Source organism: Ostrinia furnacalis, unplaced genomic scaffold (assembly GCF_004193835.3).
Source record: "Ostrinia furnacalis isolate ACB-3 unplaced genomic scaffold, ASM419383v2 OfSCF5695, whole genome shotgun sequence".
Taxonomy (NCBI): Eukaryota; Metazoa; Arthropoda; class Insecta; order Lepidoptera; family Crambidae; genus Ostrinia; species Ostrinia furnacalis.
In genome coordinates, this window is record NW_021135934.1 from 154,236 (window position 1) to 179,572 (window position 25,337).

The 25,337-nt window shown below is 36.3% G+C and overlaps 3 protein-coding genes across 4 annotated transcripts; 1 reads left to right on the plus strand and 2 right to left on the minus strand.

The window, feature by feature from the left end:
* Nucleotides 1-5,459: 5,459 nt before the first annotated feature.
* Nucleotides 5,460-9,519, minus strand: LOC114361415 (uncharacterized). Its single transcript, XM_028316415.1, has one exon. The coding sequence runs from the start codon at nucleotides 9,201-9,203 to the stop codon at nucleotides 6,432-6,434; it is 2,772 nt and encodes a 923-aa protein (XP_028172216.1). The 5' UTR covers nucleotides 9,204-9,519; the 3' UTR covers nucleotides 5,460-6,431.
* A 1,467-nt stretch (nucleotides 9,520-10,986) lies between these two features.
* LOC114361417 (uncharacterized) lies at nucleotides 10,987-18,425 on the plus strand. Its single transcript, XM_028316422.1, has 7 exons — nucleotides 10,987-11,058; nucleotides 11,999-12,063; nucleotides 12,675-12,742; nucleotides 12,910-13,055; nucleotides 14,223-14,326; nucleotides 17,511-17,654; nucleotides 17,856-18,425. Exons 1-7 carry the CDS (start codon nucleotides 11,001-11,003, stop codon nucleotides 18,048-18,050), a joined length of 780 nt encoding a protein of 259 aa, XP_028172223.1. The 5' UTR covers nucleotides 10,987-11,000; the 3' UTR covers nucleotides 18,051-18,425.
* A 349-nt stretch (nucleotides 18,426-18,774) lies between these two features.
* On the minus strand, nucleotides 18,775-23,558 carry LOC114361420 (THAP domain-containing protein 1-like). 2 transcript variants are annotated; one of them, XM_028316425.1, is made up of 2 exons: nucleotides 23,214-23,532; nucleotides 18,775-19,607 (listed from the first exon to the last, which is right to left on the minus strand). In XM_028316425.1, the coding sequence occupies exons 1-2, from the start codon at nucleotides 23,309-23,311 to the stop codon at nucleotides 18,947-18,949; spliced, it is 759 nt and encodes a 252-aa protein (XP_028172226.1). In that variant the 5' UTR covers nucleotides 23,312-23,532; the 3' UTR covers nucleotides 18,775-18,946. The 2 variants fall into 2 exon arrangements, with proteins under 2 accessions (XP_028172226.1, XP_028172228.1); XM_028316427.1 differs by lacking the exon at nucleotides 23,214-23,532 and adding an exon at nucleotides 23,541-23,558 and having other exon boundaries at nucleotides 18,789-19,607.
* Between the last annotated feature and the right edge of the window lie 1,779 nt (nucleotides 23,559-25,337).

Consider the following 25,337-nt stretch of genomic DNA (forward strand, 5'->3'; position numbering starts at 1 on the left):
ATGAACACGAACTAAATCCAAGGCCTAAAACTGACACAAAAGCTTTAAAGTCATATAGCCATTCGTACTTTTGCTATCCATTAGCTTGCAATCCGCCCGATTGCAAATGGAATATCACTAAGGTGCAAAATAAAAAAAACACTGATCCAGATTGTGCGTGCTCTAAAGATGCTATTAATAATGAAAATATTACAAAACCATGTCGCCATGTCAATTTACAGAATAATTATAAGAATTTATGCGATTGTACGGTCCAAACAGAGAATAATCAGTCAGTAGAGTTAAATGCATGCAAAAATGAGAATAAGCATATTACTAGTAACTACGATGAAAAAGCAGCAATGGATCAAAGTATTAGAAAACCCTATGTTGCTAGACCGGAATCAGGGTGTAACAAGACGGACTGTCCAGGTCACGTAAAAGGAGAACTTTGTGTTTGTGGTGAAGAAGAAGGCACACTAAAGAAAATCAGTGACAGTTTTTGTTTTGCTCGAGATGTTTTAATTAAACAAGGGAAACAGATAGCCTTTAAAGTATACCCTCGGGATCAAACTAAAGATAAGAAACGCTACAAAAGATCAATCAAAACGCAAGTTACTGTAAAAAGGGACCCAAAGCATAAACAGTATTCCAAATATCGTCCACACAACACATACCCTTGTAAATATGACGCAAACGCTTCTCAAACACACGAAATACGTGTGTGTAAGTGTACTAATGGCTCGATGAAGGAGCACGAGACCCAATTGAGTGAATTGAGTGGTGATGCTCTAAGAACTATCCAACATAAATCTAAAATTAAACATAAAAAAGATGTCGAAAAGAGAGAGGCAACACACATACAACAGAGACACAGTCATAGATACAACGAAAATTTAAGGGAGACCCCAAGCAATGCACATTATCATGCCGACAAAGTACATGGTGGCAAATCAGATCGAGACGATTTTTTACATAAAAGAAAGATATTCAAAAATAAAGAAGCACTTAAAGGAAGGCATAGGTCGCCGTCCTTGCCACACATTCCAATGGATAGCGATATAGATAAATTTTACTGTGAAAAATCCAACTCAGAGGAAGGAAAGAAACGCAAAAGAAAACACAAACGTAAATATCCATTCAGACGAAAGCGTAGCTCGCATTCGTCCTTACCACCATGTTCAAGTAAAAGAAAAGTAACTCGCTGTAATGCAAAATCTAAAAGTCCATGCAGCAAACCAAAAGAAAAAAATCAGAAATCAATACCGGCAAATAAAAAGAAGGGGAAAACAAACGAAGTAAACGTGGGAAGGTTTAAATTAAAAATTAAAGGGATGAAAAATTTTTCAAATTACACCCATATTAATACACGTTTCGGAAAATTGAAAAGGAAGAAGAAAAAGAAGAAAAAGAAAGCCAAAAAATCCAGTCATGTTTTTGGACATTATAAGGTGTACGAATGCGATAAGATATACATGAATACGCTTAGAAGGAGGCCGTACATATGCGTCCACTACGTGTGTCCATGGTTTTATCCCCATTGCATTAGCCTGGTGGGGCTGATGAGGCAGACGACGCGCGTATTCTTATTTATGCTAGCTCTTGCTGTGTGGTGCCCATGCCTGTGCGCTCTTGAACTTTGTAGGCTTTTTATATGCTGTTTATTCTGTTTTGAATAAATATTATTTTATCTCAAACCTCGTTTTTTTACGAACGTAAACTTCGAACTCCTTTTCATAAAATTCGTTGCTCGCTCGTGCCCGTCGCGTTGTACCTTGATTTGAATTTCATAGGAATGACGTCAGGCCACACAAACCCCAATGTTTGTGGTTAGTTAGTTCTTCAACCTTTAACCAGGGTTGCTACCTTAGATAGGGGTATGTATGTTATTACCAAAGTTATTACCTTATAACCTAAGAAATACTGTAAATAATTATTATTATGTAGATTAATTTGAACAATGTTGATTGAAAGACTTATTATAAGATCAGTTTTTATTTTACCAAAACGTTACACCTATAATAAATACGCTAACCAGTACACAATAAGCAGCAGCACAGACCCCTCAAAGCTTCACAAAACACGATACACGGTGTCCAGCACGCAAACGCTAGCACAAAGAGGCACATATGCCAGAAATTCCTCATGAACGCCAAGCAACTTAAACATTGCGGGTAAAATTCTGGACAAACGTGGTAAACCCACAAACAAGGCGTTTTCCGTAAAGTAGTCAGTAGCACATGACGACAACCGTAAATCGCTGCGTCTTGTCTTTTCCGGACTCTTCTTTTTCTCTTTTTACTCTCAACCTCAAAGGCCTCTTGCTCTTTTTTAGTTTTTCCCTTATCAGCAAACAACTGGTAAACGGGACTCTCCTTAAATGTATCAGAGAGAATGCCAACTGTTTCCGAATTGTTCAAACATTTCGTAATTTTCAACTTTCTAATTCGCAAACCGTCACCCATAACTCGTTTTATTGAAGCGTATGTGCCTTCAGGATCTTGCATCCTTTCTCTTGTATACCAGTAGCTTCCCTTAGGATCTGATATAACTTTATAAAGGGCATAAAATATAAGTTTAACTGCGTGAAAGCCAGCTGATAATATTGCTCCAAAAATCTCTACACAACAATTAGTACGTCTTGCTCCATCTTTACTTTCTAATAATTTCATAACTTCCATTTCTTCTTTAAGCCGTTTCTTCCGCCTCTTTTGTTCCTCTTTCATTGCCTTGTTTCGCGCTTTTGCAAATTCTTTTCGTTTCTCTAAAGATTTCTTCTGCCACTGTCTATCTTCTGAAGCAGATTTACTTTTCTTTTGCCTTTTCTTCTTTTCTATTTCTGCCCTTCTTTGATTATAGTTTCCCCGCTTTTTTTTCTCTCTCTCTTTCATTTTTCTTTTTTGTTGCACTAAATCACATTCACAAATATGGTGACATTGACATATTGCCTGTATTTTCTTCTTAACTATTTTGCTTGATTTTTTTGCTAACTTTGAACTAGGTACAGGCACTACTAGTCCGCTTCTATGGTGAACATTTCTTTTTGCAACTTTTTCTGACTGTAGAACTTTCTCACCAGTATGTTTCGGTTTTCTCACTCTGGGCTTAGGCGATGAAGCATTTTTTGATTTTGTATTAGTTTCTTCTAGTGGTTTAATAGTGTCACCCATAGATCCTTTAGTTTTCTTAACTTTAATTCCCTGTTTTTCGTTCCCACTATCACATGGACAGCAATTATTGTCACTTTCATGGTTATTTTGTGGAATATTGTGTTCTTTTATCATAATTTTCAGACCATTACGCTTATGTACATTTTCTGATTGAGTACGAGGCACGCTATTATTACACCTTCTACACTTTCGTTTGCGTCTCTTTTTTTGGCGATTGGTCAAATTATCAGATCGACAAAACATTCGCGCACAGAAACCTGAAACTCTTGACGTTATATTTTTTAATGAAGCTGTATCCAAATTGCCTCTCAATGTTTTTTTGTTATGTGGTTTTCCACATGTACAACACTTTTGTGGGATCTTGCACGTATCTTCCTCACATTCATCATATTTCATAGGTTTTTTACATGTACATACAACGCGCGTATTACGTTCTTTACATTTTTTCTTGCAAATACCTGAACGACACAATTTATTGTTCTGTCTTTTGATATCTTCCAGTTTACTTCGCATTTCATTCGTATTTATAATACACATATTACCAGAATCAACATGGACTTCAAATAAAGGCTTATTGTCGTTTTTTGGAGAATCATCTACACATAGGCAATTTACATTATTTTTTAATGGCACAGCTTGTTCACACGTAGAATCTGAACAAGTCCAAACTTTGTTTTTCAAACACTTGCAAGTAAAGTTTGTCTGTTTATGTTTTAACGCTTTTCTACATGCTCCATTTAAACATGCTTCTTTTTCAAGGATATACTGTCTCTTGACTGCGTGTGAGGGGCAAACGCATTTTTCTCTTTTCTTCTCACGCCCCAGACACATAACTTTATTTTTGATCTCTGATGAATTCAATACACACATATCCACGTCGTTAACTTTAATTTCAAATAATGGATCACCAGTTTGCTCTTTTTCGTTTTGTACAACAACGCTTCCTTTCATGTGATCTCTTGCTGAATATTTGTTTATCGATTTTAACCGGTTGTGTAATTTTTGACTTAGTGTTTGAGATACAGGTGACATGATTTTTGAACGATTTTTACAAGGAGTACATGTTTTATCTGTACATTTATCAACTTTGAGTTCGTATGCGTAACAAATGTCTTGTTCACCTTGATTGTATGCATCTATACAAATATTTTCTTTTCTAATTTTGTTAGCGTTCACTGTACCTTTCCAGTCGTTACTCAATTTTATTTTTTTAGAATATTTTCGAAATACATCAGATACTTTTTCTTTTATTTTTATCATTGAACTTTTTCTAACCACATTTTTATCTTTAGGATTATCTTTTCCATTTACTGATTTTTTGGGACTTTCTGAAAAATTACACTTGCAAGGTCTGTCTTTGTTAGGCTTACAAATCTTTCTTTTATGATATAAACTAATTAGAGACGTTTTGTTAAACGTTTTCTGATTTGCGTTAACTAATTTTGAGGACATCTTTGTGGTACAACACTCTGCTTTTGTTTTAACACTTATCTTTTTTTCCTTTTTACTTTGAACTCCAGTATTTCTCCAGCATGTTTGGTTATTTGTCTTCGGTCTATATATTTTTTTGGTAGATTCTATTTGCTCATTGAAATTGTCCGTATCAGTGGCAGTTTTATAAGTAGCATCCTCGCTGCATATGGTATTAGGACAGGATTCATTTAAGCCATCGTTTGTTTTGACTTCATTAGTTTCAGTGCAAGCTGATTCAGCTTTAGTTAGAGTAGATCCTACACTGTTATCCTTGCATTGAATATTTTTCTGAGTCTTTCTGCTCTTATATCCCACACCGAATGAATAGGGATATAAATGGGAAATTCGACAAGTATATACCTGTATAACTTTATCAATCTTTGGGAATAGCACAGATGTTGCTTTGTTGCAATAAATCATTGCTAGATCATGTTCACACCAGTCACCACTCCCTAACGAGCAACATGATGATTCAAATATTTTTAATTAATTTATATTTTTATCACTGGAATTTTAATTTGATTGAATGGCAGTAATGACTGTCAAAAATGACAAATTACAAGGACCTTTGCGTGGCTTCGAGTAAACAGTTTCACAAGGAGGCGGATTAAGGTCAAAATTACACACGTCTTATCAATTCAGAAAGGGATCGTAACCGTATCGCCTTTCTCCTCGCCATTAACTAGGTGCTAGGCAGCGTGTCAACCTAACGTAAGCACGTAAAGGGATTTGGTCACCTCGGCTACGGATAGGCGACGCTGCACCAAAGAATTAAAAATCCTGATATTTTGATACTGCCAGATCATTTTGGGATCATCAGTTTTTAGGAAACAGCGTACCAACCTTGCATCGGTTTATTGAGCTGGGATTGTGGCTGGGAGCAGTGATAAGGATAACCTTTTTTTTAAAGAGCTTCTCGTGGTAAGTATGCTAGTAGTGAGTTCACCACAATAGTGCGGCGCGGATTGAAGCCGCGTTCCTCGAATCACGAGTCGGCCAGTCCGACACCTCCATCGTTCGGATAACATCGCTTCACAACCTTGACTAACACCTTCACACCTTTGTGTAAAACCAATGCGGGTTTACGAGCCCCACTCAATAGACTGTTGTCCATTTACAACCAGAACTTTAATAGCATCGATTTTTCCCAGAGTTCCTCAAGATTTAAAAAGCATATTTTAGACACTCTGCAAAGTGACCAAATTAAAATTAAGATAAATTAAATGAAAAAAAAAACAGAACAAAATTAATAATTAAAAGTCTGAACATAATATTAATTACTTCTTGGTGTTGAGCTACACCGCGTTTATAAGGTGTACCTTAATTGTAATTGCCTCGCTCTATATTACATGGTTTCATTATCAATATGTGGATTACGTAGTGGGATGTGTTACCACATAAATAATACATAAGTCTAGTAGATAAGTTAATTTTTGTAACACATTTGTTTGTAATTCCTAAAATAAATAAATAAATAAATTGACTAAGTATTACTATTCATTCCATCCATACCTTTCGTCATTCATCTCCTACAATATTTTTTCGGAGTTCCAATGGTTTTAGGTTCTATAAAGAAAATATTTTAGCTGTAAAATTGTATCGTAATATGAATTCATGTCCCATAATCATTCGTCCCTAAACTACTCGTAATTTAAAATCCTGTAAAGTGATGAAATTATCATACATACCTAGTTGTTAAAAATAAAAAAGACGTACATTGTCATTGATAAATAATATATTTTTCAAGTTACTTAAAACAAAATACAGAATGCTCACTTATTTCACCAGACAAGTCACTTGTACAACGCACTAACCAGTACACAATAAGCAGCAGCACAGACCCCTCATAGCTTCACAAAACACGATACACGGTGTCCAGCACGCAAACGCTAGCACAAAGAGGCACAGATGCCAGAAATTCCTCGTGAACGCCAAGCAACTTAAGCATTGCGGGTAAAATTCCGGGCAAACGTGGTAAACCCACAAACAAGGCGTTTTCCGTAACGTTGTCAGTAGCGCATGACGACAACCGTAAATTGCTGCATCTTGTCTGTGCCGGACCCTTTTTTTCCTTTTTTTACTTTCCATCGCAAAGGTATCTTGCTCTTTTTTAGTTTTTCCCCTGTCAGCAAACGCTTGGTACACGGGACTCTCCTTAAATGTATCAGAGAGAATGCTAACTGTCTCCGAATTGTTCATACATTTCGTAATTTTCAACTTTCGGATTCGCCAACCGCGTCTCACGTATCGTTTTATTGAAATTAATGTGCCTTGAGGGTCTTGCATCCTTTCCCTTGTGTACCAGTAGCTTCCTTTCGGATCAGTAATAATTTTAAACAATCCACCAAAGAAAATCTTGATGGTATGGAAACCAATTGAAAATATAGTTCCAAAAATTTCTACACAACAATTAGTATCTCTAGCTCCGTCTTTACTTTCTAATAATTTCAATACTTCCATCTCTTCTTTCATTCGATTCTTCCGCCTCTTATTTTCTTCTTTCATAGCTTTGTTTCGGTCTTTTGCAAATTGTTTTCGTTTCTCTATTTCCTTCGTCCATTTTTTGTCTGAAGAGGCAGAAGCTTTTTTCTTTCGTTTGCTTCTTCCTCGATTATAGCCTTTCGATTTCTGTTTCTCTTTCATTTTTCTCTTATGTTCTTCTAAAGCACATTCACAAATGTGATGACACTGACATATTGCTTGTATTTTATTTAATTTTGAAGGGGAGACGGGTACTATTATTCTATTTCTTTGACGAACTTTCTTCTTTGCAGCAGGTTTAGTAGGTGTAATTTGTGGTGATTTAGTCATATCACCCATATTTCTTTTAGGTTTTTCAGCTCTCATGCCATTATCACACGGACAACAGTTGTCATAACATTCATTATTTTGCTTTTTTATCATAATTTTAAGACCATCACGCTTATGTACATTTTCGGATTGGGTTCGAGCTATGCTATTATTACATCTCCTGCAATGTCGTTTGCGTCTCTTTTTTTGGCGATTGATCCAATTATCTGATTTGAGCATTCGGGCACAGAAACCTGAAACTTTCGATGTTATATTTCTTAAAGAAGCCGTATCTAAATTATTTCTCATCGTTTTTTTATTGCGATGTTTCCCACATTTACAACATTTTTGTGGGAGCCTGCACGTATCTTCAGCGCATTCATCATATTTCATAGATTTTTTACAATTACATACAACGCGCGTACTAGGTTCTTCAGATTTGTCCTTGCAAATACCTGAACGACACAATTTATTATTCCGCCTTTTGATATCTTCCATTTTAAGACGCATTTCATTCGTATTAATAATACACATATTATTGGAATCAAATTGCATTTCAAATAATGGCTTATCATGTTCTTTAGAAGAATCATCTACACAAAGGCAGTTATCATGTTTTTTTAAAGGCTCAGCTTTATCACATGTGGAATCTGTACAAGTCCAAACTTTATTTTTCAAACACTTGCAAGTAAAGTTTGTCTGTTTATGTTTTAACGCTTTTTGGCATGCTCCGCTTAAACATGCTTCTCTTTCGAGGATGTACTGCCTTTTGACTGCGTGTGAGGGGCAAACGCATTTTTCTCTTTTCTTCTCATGGCCCAGAGATATAACTTTGTCTTTGATCTCTGATGAATTCAATACACACATATCCATTGGGTTAACTTTTATTTCAAACAATGGATCACCAGTTTGTTCTACTTCGTTTTGTACTACGACACATTTTTGAATGTGATGTTTTGTTGATTGTTTATGTATAGCTTTCAATTTATTGCGGAGCTTTTGACTAAGTGTTAGTGATCCTGACGACTTGTTTTTACTAGAATATGTATTATCTTTATGCTTACATTCATTACAAATATCATGTTTGTTTTGGTTTTTACAGACGCTTTGTTCATCGGTTTTGTTAAAGTTACCTGCTTCATTCCGACCATATCTTATTTTGATCCTTTTAGAACATTTTCGAAGTATGTCAGAAACTTTTTCTTTTATTTTTACTACTGAGTTTTTCCTAACTAATTTATTATCTTTATGGCCACTTTTATTTGTACATTTTACAGGAGGCGCTGTTTTCGTTTTCATCTCGCAAGAGCAAGCAAAATTTTTGTCTTTGAGTTTTATTCCCTTTGGGCACAGGCCCTTCTCACAAGTATTGTTATTTTTGGGTATCATTTCAAATTGCTTATTTTTATCTGCACTATTGTTTTCATTAATATGAGGATTGTCTTCAAATCGACATTTACACAGTCTCCTTTTGTTAGTTTTACAAGTCTTTCTTTGTCGATACAGACTAATCAGTGACTTCTTATCAAACTTAGTCTGTTTAGTGTTGACTAATTTAGAACACATCGTATTAGGGCAGCATTCAGTTTTAGTTTTTACATTCATTCTTTTTTCTTTTTTACTTTGGACTCCAGCATCTCTACGAGATATTCGGCTTCTTTTCTTGCGTCTATATAATTTTTTGATACTTATCAATTGCCAATTATTGCTGCATTTGCCCTTGTTACTTACTTTTCTATTGCTAAGAGCAGGAGGTTCCCAATATTGGGTTGTATCTTCTGAGTAATTCATATTTATACCACATAGATTTAGCCTTATCTACTAGGTAGTCCAGTTGTTACTTCATCAGTGTCATCTATACCTACTGTACACTGGATTAATTTAAGACTTAGAGACTACTACTCTCTCATCCTTGTAGTGTTTTTATGTAGGAAAACCTAAGACACCATCTGTATCGCAATAAGACTTAGGTTACTTGTTTGTAATATCTAGTACTACCTAAAAAGTAGTACCCTGTATGATTTATTCATTTTTCCATACAAAGGTATCTTTTTGAAATCTTAAAAGTAACTAATTTAAATTATTTTTATCACTAAAATTTTGAATGACAAAGAGTGAAAAGTGACAAGTGACAATAAGAGACAATAATGAAAGTTTTTATGAATCCGCGTGATGGGCAGGTCACTCTGTGTCCCTGTGTCCGTAATATCCCAGAGACGCCATAAGAAAAAAAAGGTTTTGACAAAAAGGCTATGGAAAATGCGTATGAACAGCGCCCCAACAGCGCCCTCGACAATGTAACTGGGACGGTTCAGTCATCAGTGTTGGACGAACGTTCTGTGCCTAAAATAATGATGATGATATTATAATAGTATTTTTCTTTAGGAAAACCACAAAAATATATGATCACAATTTAATGCAATAATAATTAATTGACATTTTCAAACAGTTCAACAGTTTGTATAGGTCGCACAGCACAGCACAGCACAGCAAGAGTTGAGGCACGTGGACTATTTTTTAAATACACAGTACCTAGGTTTTTTTAAGATTCCGTAACCAAATGGCAAAAAACGGAACCCTAGATTCGTCATGTATGTTTGTCTGTCTGTCCGTCCGTATGTCACAGGCACTTTTTTCCGAAACTATAAGAGTTATAGCTGTTTTTGTTATAATTTCTCAATTTTCGTAGGTCGTACGTATGTAAAGTTAGGAATGTATTGCGGAAAATTTGGCAGAAAATTATGAGTTAGGTTGATGTGTCCGTCACTAAAATAATTATTATTGTTCGTGTGCCTGTACTATCCTTATTTAATATTGGAAATAATATTGACTATTTCTTAATCTGGGGGCACGGCAGTGGCCCCCGCCAAGACGAGCCAAGCGACAAGCAACCTACAAGCCTAGATGAAGATGATACGAAGAAGCTGAAGCCCAGAAGTAGAGCATCACTAGGGCTACCAGAATCACTGCGACTTTTCAGAGTTTTTTTTTTACAACTTGCAGAATTTAAGTTAACATTCGTGTTATGGATGTAAATACTTCTGAATCAGCTAGGCCTAGTATTCATCTAATAATAATAAAAAATCAGGCATGTACCCTATCACAGATGACTGTGGCGCGAATAGATATCACTTTTAACACTTTTTTGATGACAAAAAAGTGCTTAAGCACAGTAAAACAATCATATCTCGTAAACTATCAAAAATCGCGGAACATATTTCGGATTCGGATAGCCCTAGTGATGCTCTACCTCTGGGCTTCGGCTTGACACTACTTTTTGGGACACCCTGTATATTATGAACAATAGTTATGATGGCAAAATGTCTATGCCACATAATATTATTTTGACTAATGTGTAGAGTTTGTGAAGATAGGTCGAGCCGAGTAGAGTTAGAAGCTTGGCTCTACATGAGATCTGATAACTTTTTCACGATGCAAACCATAATTTAATTTTATGGACTCGTCTTGGCAACATTTTACATGAAAATGTTTTTGGTGGGACGTTTATTTCAATAATACCTAAATAAATTATACAATAGGAAAATAGTATCATTTAATGTTATACCGTGTGATAGCGTGGTAATTAAGATGTGGCGTTGTGAAGTTTTACTCGTACTTATGAGTATTCAAGTCTCTTTGTGTGTTGGTTAGTGTTGCTAATTTTTATATTAATTTTGTGTTGGTTTGTATCCTACATATTATGTGCAATCGTGGACTGATAAATCTAATAATAATGAACTAAGTTAACTTCACAAACGTGAACCTCAGTTATCTGTGATCCCTACTACAATATTATAAATACTTTTTTACTTTACTATTATTAAATTAAATAAACACTTTACAATTACAAAAATGTATCTATGTGCCGCTTTCGTATATAAGGTTGACCTGTGTAACGAGAGTCAGGCTCCTCCTCAAAAACATACTCGTAGACTAAATCAGTGTTTAGAGTGAATTTTATCTTTAATTTTAAATAGAAAAACAAAACAAAAATGTACGTGTGTGATAGTGTAAATGTGATTTTGTGTGTAAGTGAATAAGTAAATGTGCTAAGAGAAACTACTTAGTAAATTGTCTGGAGTAACTTTTCTAAAGTGTCGTATCCATTCTATAATACGTTTTTTAAACGTTACCGAAACAAGTTGTGTAATGTCTTTATTTGATGCAAGTATTTTGTTGTACCTACAGTCTAGGGGCCATGTGTAAGAAATGCCGTTTCATGAGTCCTGCCTGAGTGTGTAATAATAGAATAGTGAACCTAGGGCGAAATGCTTGTCTATGTCGCTTTCACGTCTAAACCACTGAACCGATTTTGATAGAGATAACTAGTTTGAGTCCTGGGAAAGAATATAGGATAGTTTGTATCCCGGTTTTTAAAACAAGTGTTTCTGTGACAGACAAAATTTCACGCAAAATATAGCTAGCTAAAGGTAATAGCTAGGTAGCAGCTACAAGGTACAGTCAAAAGTATTTTATGCTAAATAACACAACGACTGCATAAGATACCACTGTATAAGCTATTGATGTACTTTCGTCTGTTCAATAGGGTAAAATCTTTTAATCAAGTCATTTTTTTATTATTACAGACAGCCCTATTAATGGAAAAAATTCAACTAATAGTAGACGAATCAATTGCAAAGATAACATTAAAGTAAGTCTACCTCCGATTATTTTTTTTTACTAGCTGACCCGGCGAACTCTGTTCCGCCTTAAAGGCAATAAATAAGCCATCGCAATTTTTCCTTATTTGCTCACCGTTTAGACCTACCCTGGACTACGGCTACGATAAACATTTTAAAACCAAAATCAGCTCAATCGGCCCAGCCGTTCTCGAGTTTTAATCAGACTAACGAACAGCAATTCATTTTTATTTATACATATAGAAGATAGAAGATAACCATGATTTTAAAACTACCATGTCTTAACTGAGTCTGTGCTAGCTAGGCCTCATTAATTAGCCTAGGCGCAGACTACCGACTTTTATTTGCCCTATAGTTGAGTCGGGCTGTTAATCAGTATTTACATATTGTATGAGAGTGGCTGAGAGTGCGCACATTACACTGATTTGGTACCGGCCGATTCTTCATACAAATTAAAATCGTGCCCAACTATCGGCCAACTAAGTCGGTAGTCTGCGCCTAGCCTTACGGAATCAATGATAAGTTTGTGTCATTTTACAATTAGGAGAACCAAAAATTTTTGGCGACCAAAAACATTACATTGCCATAACATTACATTAATAAAATTGTACTATATTTACAGACGATAAAGAGCGAAAGATATAAGTGCTTAAGTAATTATGCTCTACGTCGTCCATACAATATTCCGGGGTACGTATTAAAATTAATTTTAATTAAAATAGTAATTTTGACGTGAAAATTAACAGAAAAGATCCTCTATGGAAAAAATTGAAACAAGACAACATAATATTAATTATATACCTTACTTATCTTTCCCGCCAAGATAAGTCTTCAATATTCAATGTAGTTTTTTTCAGGTCTGGAATGGTCTGTAATGAATCGCGTCTTATTGAAGAGTATTTTGATCAGGAAGTAATAAAAAACATATCACCGTGTTCTAAAAAAACTCCAATCAGCGTCATTTTGTTGCGACAACGTGAAAAAATTCGCAGGTTTATAGAGTGTAAGTAAAGCGAGCGGCGCAGGACCGGTCTTTGTGGAAATCCTTGGGGGATGCCTTTGTCCAGCAGTGGAAGTCTTTCGTTTCGTTCGTTTCAGCCGAAACGAACGAAACCACCTGATGGAAAGAGATCACCATCAAAAGCGCCATGATAAGTTCATATTTTATGTTGAGTGAACCTTTTGATTTGAACTGGGTATGACACAGTTACACTGCTAATTTGACCATTGTAAAAATACTTTCCTGTACGGTTCCGCACCTCAAGAGAAAAACCGGAACCCTTTTATGATTATCCTTCTGTCAAGAGTCGCATTTATAATATCAGTATAGAACTGATATTATAAATGCGAAAGTAACTCTGTCTGTCTGTCTTGCTTTCACGCCTAAACCACTGAACCGATTTTGATGAAATTTGGCATTGAGATAGTTTGAGTCCCGGGAAAGGACATAGGATAGTTTTTGTCTAGGTTTTTGAAACAGGGACGCGCGCGATAAAGTTTTTCTGTGACAGACAAAATTCCACGCGGGCGAAGCCGCGGGCGTAAAGCTAGTCATCTATATCGAAGAAACTCACTACTCAAGCACGATAATACTTACACTCCTCCTTCGATCATCATTTCAGCCACAGGATGTCCACTGCTAAACATAGACCTCCCCCAATAATTTCCATTTAGACCGGCTGGTGGCGGCCTGCATCCAGCGCCCTTCCTGCTAAAGCCTGGTCTGTGAGCACGTAGAATTTATCCTTATCGCTCGAGCGTAATTATGTTGCTGTCGCGCTCGCACACTCACTGCGGGCGCGCGTCGCACAGTCGCGACAGCAATATAATTACGTGCGAGCGATAAGGATGGGTAGCTTGGGATCATTGGACAAAATTCTACGTGCTCACGGACCAGGCTTTACATACCTTTATAAGGACGTAGATCCTTGGGGGTGGAGGTCCCAGACGGCGTATTTCGGTACGTGTCATGTCGCATTGAAGGATGACAGACGACATTGAGTTATAAGTACAATGTCGTAGATTTCCACGATACGAGTGTTGCATGCGCGATGCTACTTCGCAGCGTGAAGCGACGACGTAGGTATCGTGTGGTATCGTGTTCATGTGTAAGAGCCCTAAAATCCTCTCTTGTAAAGTTTAATAAGCTGATTGATTTAATCTGTTACAGCATCCAGAGACGTCGAGACGGGTCAATGTGTAGATATATATGGGGAACATGCTATGAGCAGTTGCAAAAAATCCCTAAGCAACCCGCGTAGCACAAGATCTATAGTTAGTAAAATAATTTTGTGATTAACCCTTTATCAAAATAAGCCCCTCTTGAGCGATTTTTTTGGTTCGGGGAGCCCCGACGAAATAAAGCTTGAGAAACCCTGGTTTAGGGCATTGTGTCCAGTACCTCTAGCCCCCTCCACCTGCTACCACAGGGGGGGCTCCCGATGTCTACCGACGGAAATCTACTCAGGAGCATCCAAAGAACAACTGGTGCAAAAATGAGCCTTCTATACCAAAGTGGAGGGGTTCTTGCACTAAATTCCCTACTATCTCGGGAGCACTCAGATTAACAACTGGCCCCGTGGTGTCGCTACTCACCAACAGCTCGCCACAAAGCTGCCCTGCGGGGCTTATATTATTATTAATAATAATAGTGTTTATTCCGCTGTTTATTAAATAAACTAAAGCAAGAAACCTACACCTAACCCTACAGGAGTCTGTCATGATTTCGAAGGACTGGGACTTTTTTGCTGAGGTAAGGTCGCGGAAAATCCGCGTAAAATTCGCAATTTACGCGGTTTTCTGGATCTAGCTAACACGGCACCAAGCATACGCGGCTGATTCCTGGAAGAAACGTTCTTAACGTCAGATCCGTGGCTATTTTTTTTAATTACAGAAGAAAACTAAAATTATTTGGCAAAAGAGGACTGAAAAATAAACCATTTTGTCGATGAGGCACCCTCATAAATTAATATAATAGGAAGTGAAAAAAATTGTTTTAATTTATCTCGCCACGGATCTGACTATGCAAACCACGGATCTGCTGAGGTAAGGTTGAGGAAAAAGCGCGTAAAATTCGCAATTTACGCGGTTTTCTGGATCTAGCTAACACGGCACCAAGCATTCTGGGGCGATGAGGTTAAAAACTCGATGAATTCGGAACTGCAATATTTTGGGTAAAGCACATTTCTTCTAGGCAGCATAAGCAAGATTCATATTCACAAAACGACGAAGATGTTTAAGACTTAGACCAGGCAGCAAAGGATGCCATGTGTTTTTCCGGAAGTGGTTTGGACGTCTGTCAAAGTTGCATACCATGTGCATGTAAACTTTTATCACAGTATAACATGAATATCAGCACGTACACCGCCTTATACAGTGTGAATCACGTTAAAGTGTACATATGAAATTAGGTGAAACTAGACCTATTTTTATCGGCAAAAAAGACGTCAAAATTTTTTTTTTAGATTTTATTGAAATTTTTTATAGAATTTTTTTTCTTCCAATTACTTATTGTAAAGAAAACGTAATAACTTTTAAACTAAGAGGTATATCTTGATAAAATAAAAACATTAATAATGCTAAATAACTGACGATACTAAAAAAATACATAAAATACCCTGAAAATGTACTATATTACTTAGTATTATTCTCTATCGTATTACCTTTGTAAAACCAAAACTTGCATGTCTCTATCCCTATCACAACATTTGCTATGATCGTTTGAACAAAGGCCTGCCACAACATTATTCTCCGCTACAGGTAGGGACAATTTTATAAAATGATTATTTTACTTCGAAATCTTTTGTTTTTATTTGAAATCTAACTTGTCTTTATCAAAATTACAAATCTAGAGCCATTTTCAGTTTCGTTGTTAACGAAGCGTTGAATGGCGCGCCCGGAGAGGCTTAATTCAAACGATCATTGCAAACGTTGTGATAGGGATAGAGACATGCGATTTTTGGTTTTACAAAGGTAATACGATAGAGAATAATACAAAGTAATAAAAACCACCGGTTATAGAGGCATTTTTTGGAGAAATTTATCAAATAACCAAAAAAACACGAATTTAAAAGCGGTTTTTTTTTTCAAAAAGTATCATTTTTTATTATTTGTTGGCATTTTCTGAGTATTTTATGTATTTTTTTAATATCGCCTGTTATTTAGCATTATTACTGTTTTTATTTTATCAGGATATACCTCTTAGTTTCAAAGTTATTACGATTTCTTTACAATAAGTAACTGGAAGAAAAAAAATCTTTAAAAAATTCAAAAAAAAAAAACTCAAAAAAATTTTGACCTCTTTTTTGTCGATAAAAATAGGTCTAGTTTCACCCATTTTCATATGTACACTTTAACGTGACTCATACTGTATGTTGCATATTGTGTAATTCTCATAATTTCATTCACGCAAGTGACTTGTGAGAGACGATTTTCAGCATTAGAGCGCATTAACCCTTATTCAAATGCGAGCTAGTATGCATTTCTTTTACAAAGTTGAAGTGGATTTTGGGTAATTGTGGGTCACTTATTTCATATTTTTGATCAAAATTTATAAAAAAATAGGGGAAGGGGTAGTTTTTTGGGTGGTAAATAATTTACCATTATCCATTCATGACTACAAATTATTAAATGTTGGTGGTAAAATAGTTACCATTGTCCGTTTTGGTTTATTTTTGGTTCTTGACTAGTGACTTCCTCTTGGTTCTACCTATATTTTATATTTCGTTTTGTTTTTTTTTATTCGTTCTCTACTGGGGCAAGAACTGTTAGATTCGTTAATTATATTAAATACAGAATCGGATCTAATCAAGGATGACGAAAACAGCAGCTTTTACGATCGAGTCATTAACTGCTTAACTGAAAGTTCTACTCTTTTAAAAAAAATGTTGATTTATATTATTATTTGTTATTAGTACCTACCTACTTATTATGTCACTTTATTTTAGTATTGTAATTTTTTTTTTATAGTTTGTTTATCTCAATTTGTGTATCTCAGTATTTTTCGATAGTATCCCATCACCATGATCTAGTCTCGGGCCTTGGGATTGCGATCAGCCACCCGGGCCCTTCCGGCCCAGTCCGAGACCCTGTCTAGGACGAACATTTTTCGTCTTCGAATCGTTTGCGTCTTCGACAAAATTCGATACTTCGAATTGAACGATAATGTGACGATCTCGATTGTCAAAATTAGTTTTGTGCTACCATTTCTCATACTAAGTTTACTTTACGTCACGTTCACAAGGGCGCTGTTTATGTTTTCATGCTAAATCTCTTGATGGCGATTTGAAATCGAAAGTTTTTCGTGCTAGATGCACAGTGCCCTATTCCAGTAAAAGTTGCAAGTCGCATAAAACTGATTCAACCATTTTTTGTAGGAATTTATTTTGGTGCTTTATTGTACTGGTATTACAAAAAAGGCACTTTTGGATTATTAAACGGTGAATTTTTATTATTTCAGAAAACTGACAAAGATTGCGCGCTATATGAGCTTCTGATTAAGTGTGTCATAAAAGATTTGGATGATCATTGCACTAAATACAATCAAAGCATTGTACCTGCTATTATTTATTTGAATGAAAATAATTGCCAGCCTACCAATCAAGTAAGTAAAATAAATACAAATAATTTTATTATAAAGGGTTTGTTTGTTTTGATACTAAACCAAGTAGGACATAATTAATTAAATAGTGCCTAGACAAACACCAATAGGATTTAAGACACACTACCTATACCCTTATAACGAATGAATGTAAGTAATTTATAATAATACCTAAATACAATAAATAAATTGTTTTGGTTTAAGGATCAACCTAAAGTGACAAGTGATTCAAAATCTCCCAAAACTTGGATCATTATCGGAGGAATCGTTGGTGTTTTATTAGTTATTATCTTAGTGACTTGCCTATTTTGGAAATATTTAAAAAAAGTACGAGTACAAGATCTATCGTATAATGTAAGCTTCTACCCATCAAATGAGAATAAAGAAACAAAAAGTTAACTGGTTTTCTTTTTTACATAGAATAGAGTGCATAGATTTTAGTTACCCAGTACCTCCCTCAGTCCCTCCTAGCTCCTTATACAGGGTATATTTAAAACTGCAAAAAAATTGAGAAACGTAAAAAATCTAACGCTCATAGTCATCAAAATTTTAGTACATTACAGAAAGAAATAGAATAAAGCAAAACCCTGGAATAAAGTGCTCTGAACCATAATAGTAGGTAATAAGGAGTATTGCATATTATGCGCAAAACAATTGCGTCTGTAAGACTGAGGACAAGTAGAAATGGAATCTTGGAAATGATTGCTGAAAGAAAAAATATGAGGACCTCCGGAACAAAAGCCGACAACTTTTACTTTGCCCAATTTTTTATGCTTTTTTTTTCTGCTAGCCCTAGTAGGGTAATTGCGCTGGTTTTCCGCATAGCTCCTGTTTTGCGTTCTTCTAAATGTGCAGGTGTGTGTATTTATTTTAGGATAATAAGTAATAATAAATAATAATAAATTTTTTATTTATCTCTCACACACATAACATCAATTACATTGATTGATATTTACATTTAAGATGTTACACAATATTTATATTTAATTAATTAATCCTTAATTATGCTACACTGTGTGTGAGAGACTGGAGCCTGAGATAGGTTTCCGAAGAAACCCGTATTACAGGTAATAAGTATTCGTTATTAAATTAATTAATAAAATGACGTATTTATTAAATATTTATTTATTACTTACTTCATTATTTCTACACATAATAGTAGGTAGGTATTAACTACTTATAGTATTAACAATTAAATAAACGATACACTTGCAATACTACGCCTCCCCATAAGACCTGTATAGTGTATACTGTATATGAATGAGATACGTAAGCGCTGTCGCAGTCCCAAGTTTTTATTGCCCCATCGGCAGTGAGTCTATTTTGTGACGTTGCTGTTGATTGTACAATGTCGAAGGACAGGGAAGACATAACGCACTTTGCAAAAACTCGTATGCTTGTGGGCTGATGTGGTATAAATTTAAGCAGTAAATGATGTAGTCCTCATCGTATCGATTTCCTTTTCCATGTTGTTTTAGTTTACTTTGTGCTTTTATCAGGAGAGCCAGTTTGTCGGTCAAAAATTTATCGCAAAGTCGATGGAAAGTATTTTCTTCAGCTTTTTGTTTTTTATTTTCAGTTTCGAGTAATTTTATTTTCTTTTTGCATTGCCGGAGTTCAGCCTTCAATTTCATTATCCTTGGAGTGTTACTAGAGAGACTCTTTGAGGTTTGAGCAAAAGTTTTATTCGTTGCCTTTTTAGTCTGTGTAAAATTTTCCTTTCTTTCCAACGGAGCAGTTTGAGTTTCTTTGTCTTCTTTTAGAGAATCTTCTGGGACAGTACTGACTAAGCTTGGCAGCATCAACAAAGGCAGGGCATTCTTTTTTAAAAGTTTTCGGTTTGACGATTGTAGTATATCCTCCACATTAAAATGTTTTTCACAAACACGGTAGGAAGCAAAGTTAGATTTGTCTTTCAAATCATCTCGATGGATCAGTAGCAACCATTGATGACATCTGAAAAAAAAAACGTAATTATATTGCTGTCGCGACTGTGCGACGGGCGCCCGCAGTGAGTGTGCAGCGCGACAGCGACATAATTACGCGCGAGCGATAAGGATGGGTAGCTAGGGGTCATTGGACAAAATTCTACGTGCTCACGGACCAGGCTTTAGCAGGAAGGCGCTGGATGCAGGCCGCCACTAGCCGGTCTACTAATTGTAAAAATACCTACTTGTTTGTTATAAGACACCCGTGATCACATTTCACAAACGATGCTTGCTTATGTAAAGCAGCGAAGTCAAACGCACAGCGTTGAATAGAGCTCTGTGATTGGTTCGTGTGTGTCACTTCGCCACTCAAGTATTGTCTACCTAGGTTTTCGGGAACCTATGTGTCCACGCGCACTATAAGGTCTCCTCATAGTAATGTTTGTGAATACGGGTGTTACAAGGCTACAAAGTCATGTTTGCTTTCACATACACGTGTCAAGCAGACGGCATTCGCGTTCGCACTGGTCCAAGATGGTCCGAGATAAAGCGTAGGTAGCGCAATTTGTTGTCTTCTATTCATATAGACACGCGGTAGCGTGTCAAGCCAAGTTCAAGCAAAGGAACTGGCTAGCCAGCGCCGAGTGTAATATTACACGAACCATTTGGTGCCACTTTTGACCCTTCTCTAACTCAAAACATCTTTAACATAAACACATAAAACTACATGTTTAAATTATAAGGACACCTAGAAGCCCAAATTTCATGAAGCTAGCTCAAACGGTTATAAAGATGAAGGTCAAAAAGTCGTGAATTTTGGTATTGACTGACTGACTCATAGTACCTAATTCTAACCTTCTTCCAGATGACCTAGAAGGATGAAATTTGGAATCCAGCTCGGTAAGTGTGTGTAAGCGTAGGAAAAAATAAAAAAAAGTTAAAAAATAGGGGGGTCCCCATATTTTTTTTTGGAACCGTTACAAGCAGATCTTTAAAACTATCCCAATATAATTATGTATTATTATATTTGCTATACATAGTATAATCCCAACTAATATTATAAATGCGAAAGTAACTCTGTCTGTCTGTCTGTCTGTCTGTCTGTCTGTCTGTTACGCTTTCCCGCTTAAACCTCGCAACCGATTTTGATGAAATTTGGCATAGAGATAGTTTGAGTCCCGGGAAAGAACATAGGATAGTTTTTATCCCGGTTTTTGAAACAGGGACGCGCGCGATAAAGTTTTTCTGTGACAGACAAAATTCCACGCGGGCGAAGCCGCGGGCGGAAAGCTAGTAGAAATATAAAAATAAAGTTAAATCAAAAATAAAATAAGTGGTGTCCCCATAAAAAAAAAACCAGTAATACGCCCTAAACAACCGTCCAACTGCAACGGTGTGTCGGCGGCGGCGCGCGGCAGTTTTTATCAGAATTAAAAAATATTATGTTGAATCTATACTAATAATACTTATAATACTATAATACCTACTACTATTATAAATGGGAAAGTAACTCTGTCTGTCTGTCTGTCTCTCTTTCACGTCATAACTACTGAACCGATTTGAATGAAATTTGGTACACTAGAGCCTGAGAAAGGACATAGGCTACTTTTTATTGCAAAAAAGGGGTTTTAAGGGGTTAAAAGGGGGATGAAAGGTTATATGAAAGTACTTGCTTTCACGTAAAAACTACTGAACCGATTTGAATGAAATTTGGTACACAGATAGTCTAGAGCCAGAGAAATGACATAGCCTACTTTTTATTGCTAAAAAGGGGTTGTAAGGGGTTGCAAAGGGGGATGGATGGTTGTATGAACCGATTTGAATGAAATTTGGTGCACAGATAATCTAGAGCCTGAGAAAGGACATAGGCTACTTTTTATTTCTAAGGTTGTAAGGGGTTGAGAAAAAAAAGGGGGGATGAAAGGTTGCATGAACATGGTTTGAATTAAATTGTGTACACAGGGTCTAGAGCAGTCTTTCCCAAAGTAAGTGGCGATAACGCCCCCTTGTGGGCGCTGCAGGCTTAAAGGGGGGCGGTAAGAGACCCAGAAAAAAAATCGGGACGTTGTGTAGAGGCTTGGGAGGCATTATTTACTAGGAGCACTCGACTCTCGACTACAAATGGGGGCGCTAAAAAGAATTTATTCTCAAAGTGGGCAGTAGACAAAATAAGTTTGGGAACCACTGGTCTAGAGCCTGAGAAAGGACGGAGGCTACTTTTTATTGCTAAAAAGGGGATGTAAGGGGTTGAAAAGGGGGATGGATGGTTGTATGAACCGATTTGAATGAAATTTGGAACACAGACAGTCCAGAGTCTGAGAAAGGACATAAGCTATTTTTAATGCGAAAAAGAGGTTGTAAGGGGTTAAAAGAGGGATGAAAGGTTAAATGAAGGAATTAGAATTAGAATCTTGAAACTTTTAGGCTTTTGATAAGCCAGAAATAAAAATGTCATTTAAAGTTTCTAAAAAGGGAGTAATAAAATTAAGGGATGAAAGTTTGTTTGGAAATTCGTTACTTTTGAAGCTAGAACGATGAAACTTTTTTTTCTCTCGATGTGATACTACTGTCACCAAGTCAGGGTCTGATGATGGGATCCTAGGGAAATTCCCAAATTTTTAAGTGACCCCTATGGTAACGCATAACAGGCATTTTGTTTTCATAGAGGTCACTTAAAAATTGGGGATTGGTGGTGAAAACGGGCATTAGACTAAATTATTAAAAGTGCCTACCTACCCAAAGTAATTATTCCATGCGGACGAAGTCGCAGGCACAGCTAGTAACTTTATAAAATGACTGATGTAATAAAACCTGGTCAAGTCAAATCTTTACGAGATCGAATCAGAAATGAGGAGATCCGTAAACGAACTAAAGTCGCTGACATAGCCCGACGGATCAGCAAGCTGAAGTGGCAGTGGGCAGGGCACATAGTACGCAGAACTGACGGCCGATGGGGCAGCAAGGTTCTGGAATGGAGGCCACGTACCGGAAAACGCAGCGTGGGACGTCCACCCACAAGGTGGACCGACGACCTGATAAAGGTAGCGGGAAGGCGCTGGATGCAGGCCGCTACCAACCGTGCGATGTGGAAGTCATTGGGGGAGGCCTATGTTCAGCAGTGGACGTCCTGTGGCTGAAATGATGATGATGAAGTCAAATCTAGCCAAAGGATTTGTCATATATTAACTTGGCACTCATTTGTATCTCCATTCTTTTTGCGGCGAAGCCCACAGCCAAGCATATTTTTTTTATATAACCTGTGCTATCTTGAACCGCCTACCTAAGTCTAACAATAACTATCATCTAAGTATGTATTTATTTATTTATTATATATTTTATATATTATTTATGTATATGTATAATATATTATGTAGCATATTTAATTAAAATATAAACAATAGACTCAGATTGTACTACATATTTCAAGACAAGTAGTTAATTATTTTTTTATTATATTGCTAATAAAATACAAATATTTTTTCAAGAATATTCTGCGTATGTAGTATGCGTAACATGGATAACCTTAAAGTGTCATACGGATCATCTTAGGTGAAAAAGACTATAATGTTAAAATTTTGGCATTGAAGTACATATAAATAAATACCTAAAACTGAAAGTGATTTCTTAGCCTTACCTTTCGGTGTTTCCAGGTAATTTAAAAAAAGTTGTTTCTGGGTGCGATAATGAGGAATTCATGCAACCAAAGACAGCACAATATTTTCTACATGCCATATTATTAGATGGCACGGTTACTGTTTTTAGACAACACAGAACACACTATCCGTTTCGTCACTGCGGCACATTTGCGACTGGTAGCATGCCGAGCGCATGCCGAGCCCTACAGCGCGCTTCGTCCATTTGTTATGAAATTAAATTTAGGCAAATATAGGTAAGTCTCTATTTAGATAAAAATGTAAACATGACGTAAACGTAAACAAACAATAATCTGAGAAACAATCACACACACACATGCAGCATGTCATCACTGAGCAAGTATAGATGACCCACGCTGAACTGTCCCGCCAAACTCAATGACAGGGGGGCGCTACCATCGTTCAACTTTATGGTTTCCAACATGGCAAAAATCGGAACCAGCGATTCGGTATTGACGGTGGCGCCCCGCTGTCAGTGTCATCGATAGGACAGTTCAGTATTTTGGACACAGATATGGATAGATGCAGCATGTGTCAAAAATTGTATGAAGCCGAGCGTGCCACTTTTTAAACGTCATTAGTGTCATTTTAGCGAATTTTAGTGATTGCCGCAACGTAAAAGTAATCGTATCATCGTACTGCATTTGCAGTCATCGAATGATATCGTGCGACTCGATTCGAAAATTAATTAATTCCGATAAAACTGATAATTTGTTAAATACAAAACCAAAAACATCTTTATTTACCTTTTTAAAATAAATTAATTCTTACAAATCGTCAAATCTCGTTTTTTTTTTAACCTACCAGCGTTTCAAAACATAAATTTGTCAAGTGCATGAATACATGCATCAGTGTGTGTCTTATTGTTATGAGTAAGTACGGTTCCTTGGGATCGGTATGAGTGCACCACATACAGGGACCATGGTTTTAACTCTTAAGAGTACATCGCAGGATATGTATTAAAAACAATGCTACTTTATACTTCTTCTACTGCTACTTTATTCTAATTAATTATTTGTTACTTGTGCTGTTAATTACAATTCTCAATCCGTAAATAATTTCTTCTTTCTCCCGTGTTCGTACTACTGTCCTCGTAAAATCATCGTAACCGATTGTTGTAATCGGATTACATGAACATCACTCGACCATGTATGTCCATTTGGACATATCGGAATGGCGCGCTTTGACGATCAACTTGCTGTATCTACTCTAATCCATATCTGTGATTTTGGAACTATATAAATGAACTATAATGTCATTAAAGGAAGACAGACGGCACGGTAATATTATCTATACAGACGGTCACAGAATATAAAACTTTTTTGACAGGCCCTAGAGGAAATTACTTTTTTTATAGTTGTCTTTTGCGTGTCTGGAATCAACATGAAGCTATAGATAAAACTGAGGCCACACTTTGAATACCTACTTGAAGCACAACCTATGTATCACTATCTCGCTCTCTGTGGGCAGATGCTCTCTTTCTAAATATACAAAAAATATAAATTTGCTCAAAGTCAATGAAACTCAATGTTAAATCTTTATTTCTTAACATAGGTATCATTAAAATAATAAGTGTAATAAATACTGGTAAAACCTTTTAGGAGGAATTACTGTGAAAAATGTTTCGTGTCGGAAATCACGAAATAAACACTTACGCGTGGAATCTTAAGTCACTTCCGGGACACCACGTACTACCGCAACCACGTACTACAAAATTTTGCACCATTTCTTGTGATAAAACAATGATTAGGTCCTGTAAAAAATCTCAAACGAAATTAACTGCATAGTAAACAAAATAGTAAACAACCGCCATGATGGATGGGCCGGATTGGGCCGATGCATGTTGCCACGTCAAGGTACCGATTCCTCAGGAATTGGGATTGTAATTCCCTGATTCGCCAACTCATTAAGCCTAAACGGCCGACAATTTTGTGATTTTTAATTTACCTAGGTAATCGTAGTTCAAATATTAAATTATTTATTTGTTTAACTTCTGATTCGGTTAGTGAATTGGCTATTTCGAAGAATTTACTAGGAGATTTAAATAAGGAGATAGCAATACTACAGTTCACACTAAAAATAAAGGTTGGCCCACAGAGAGCGAG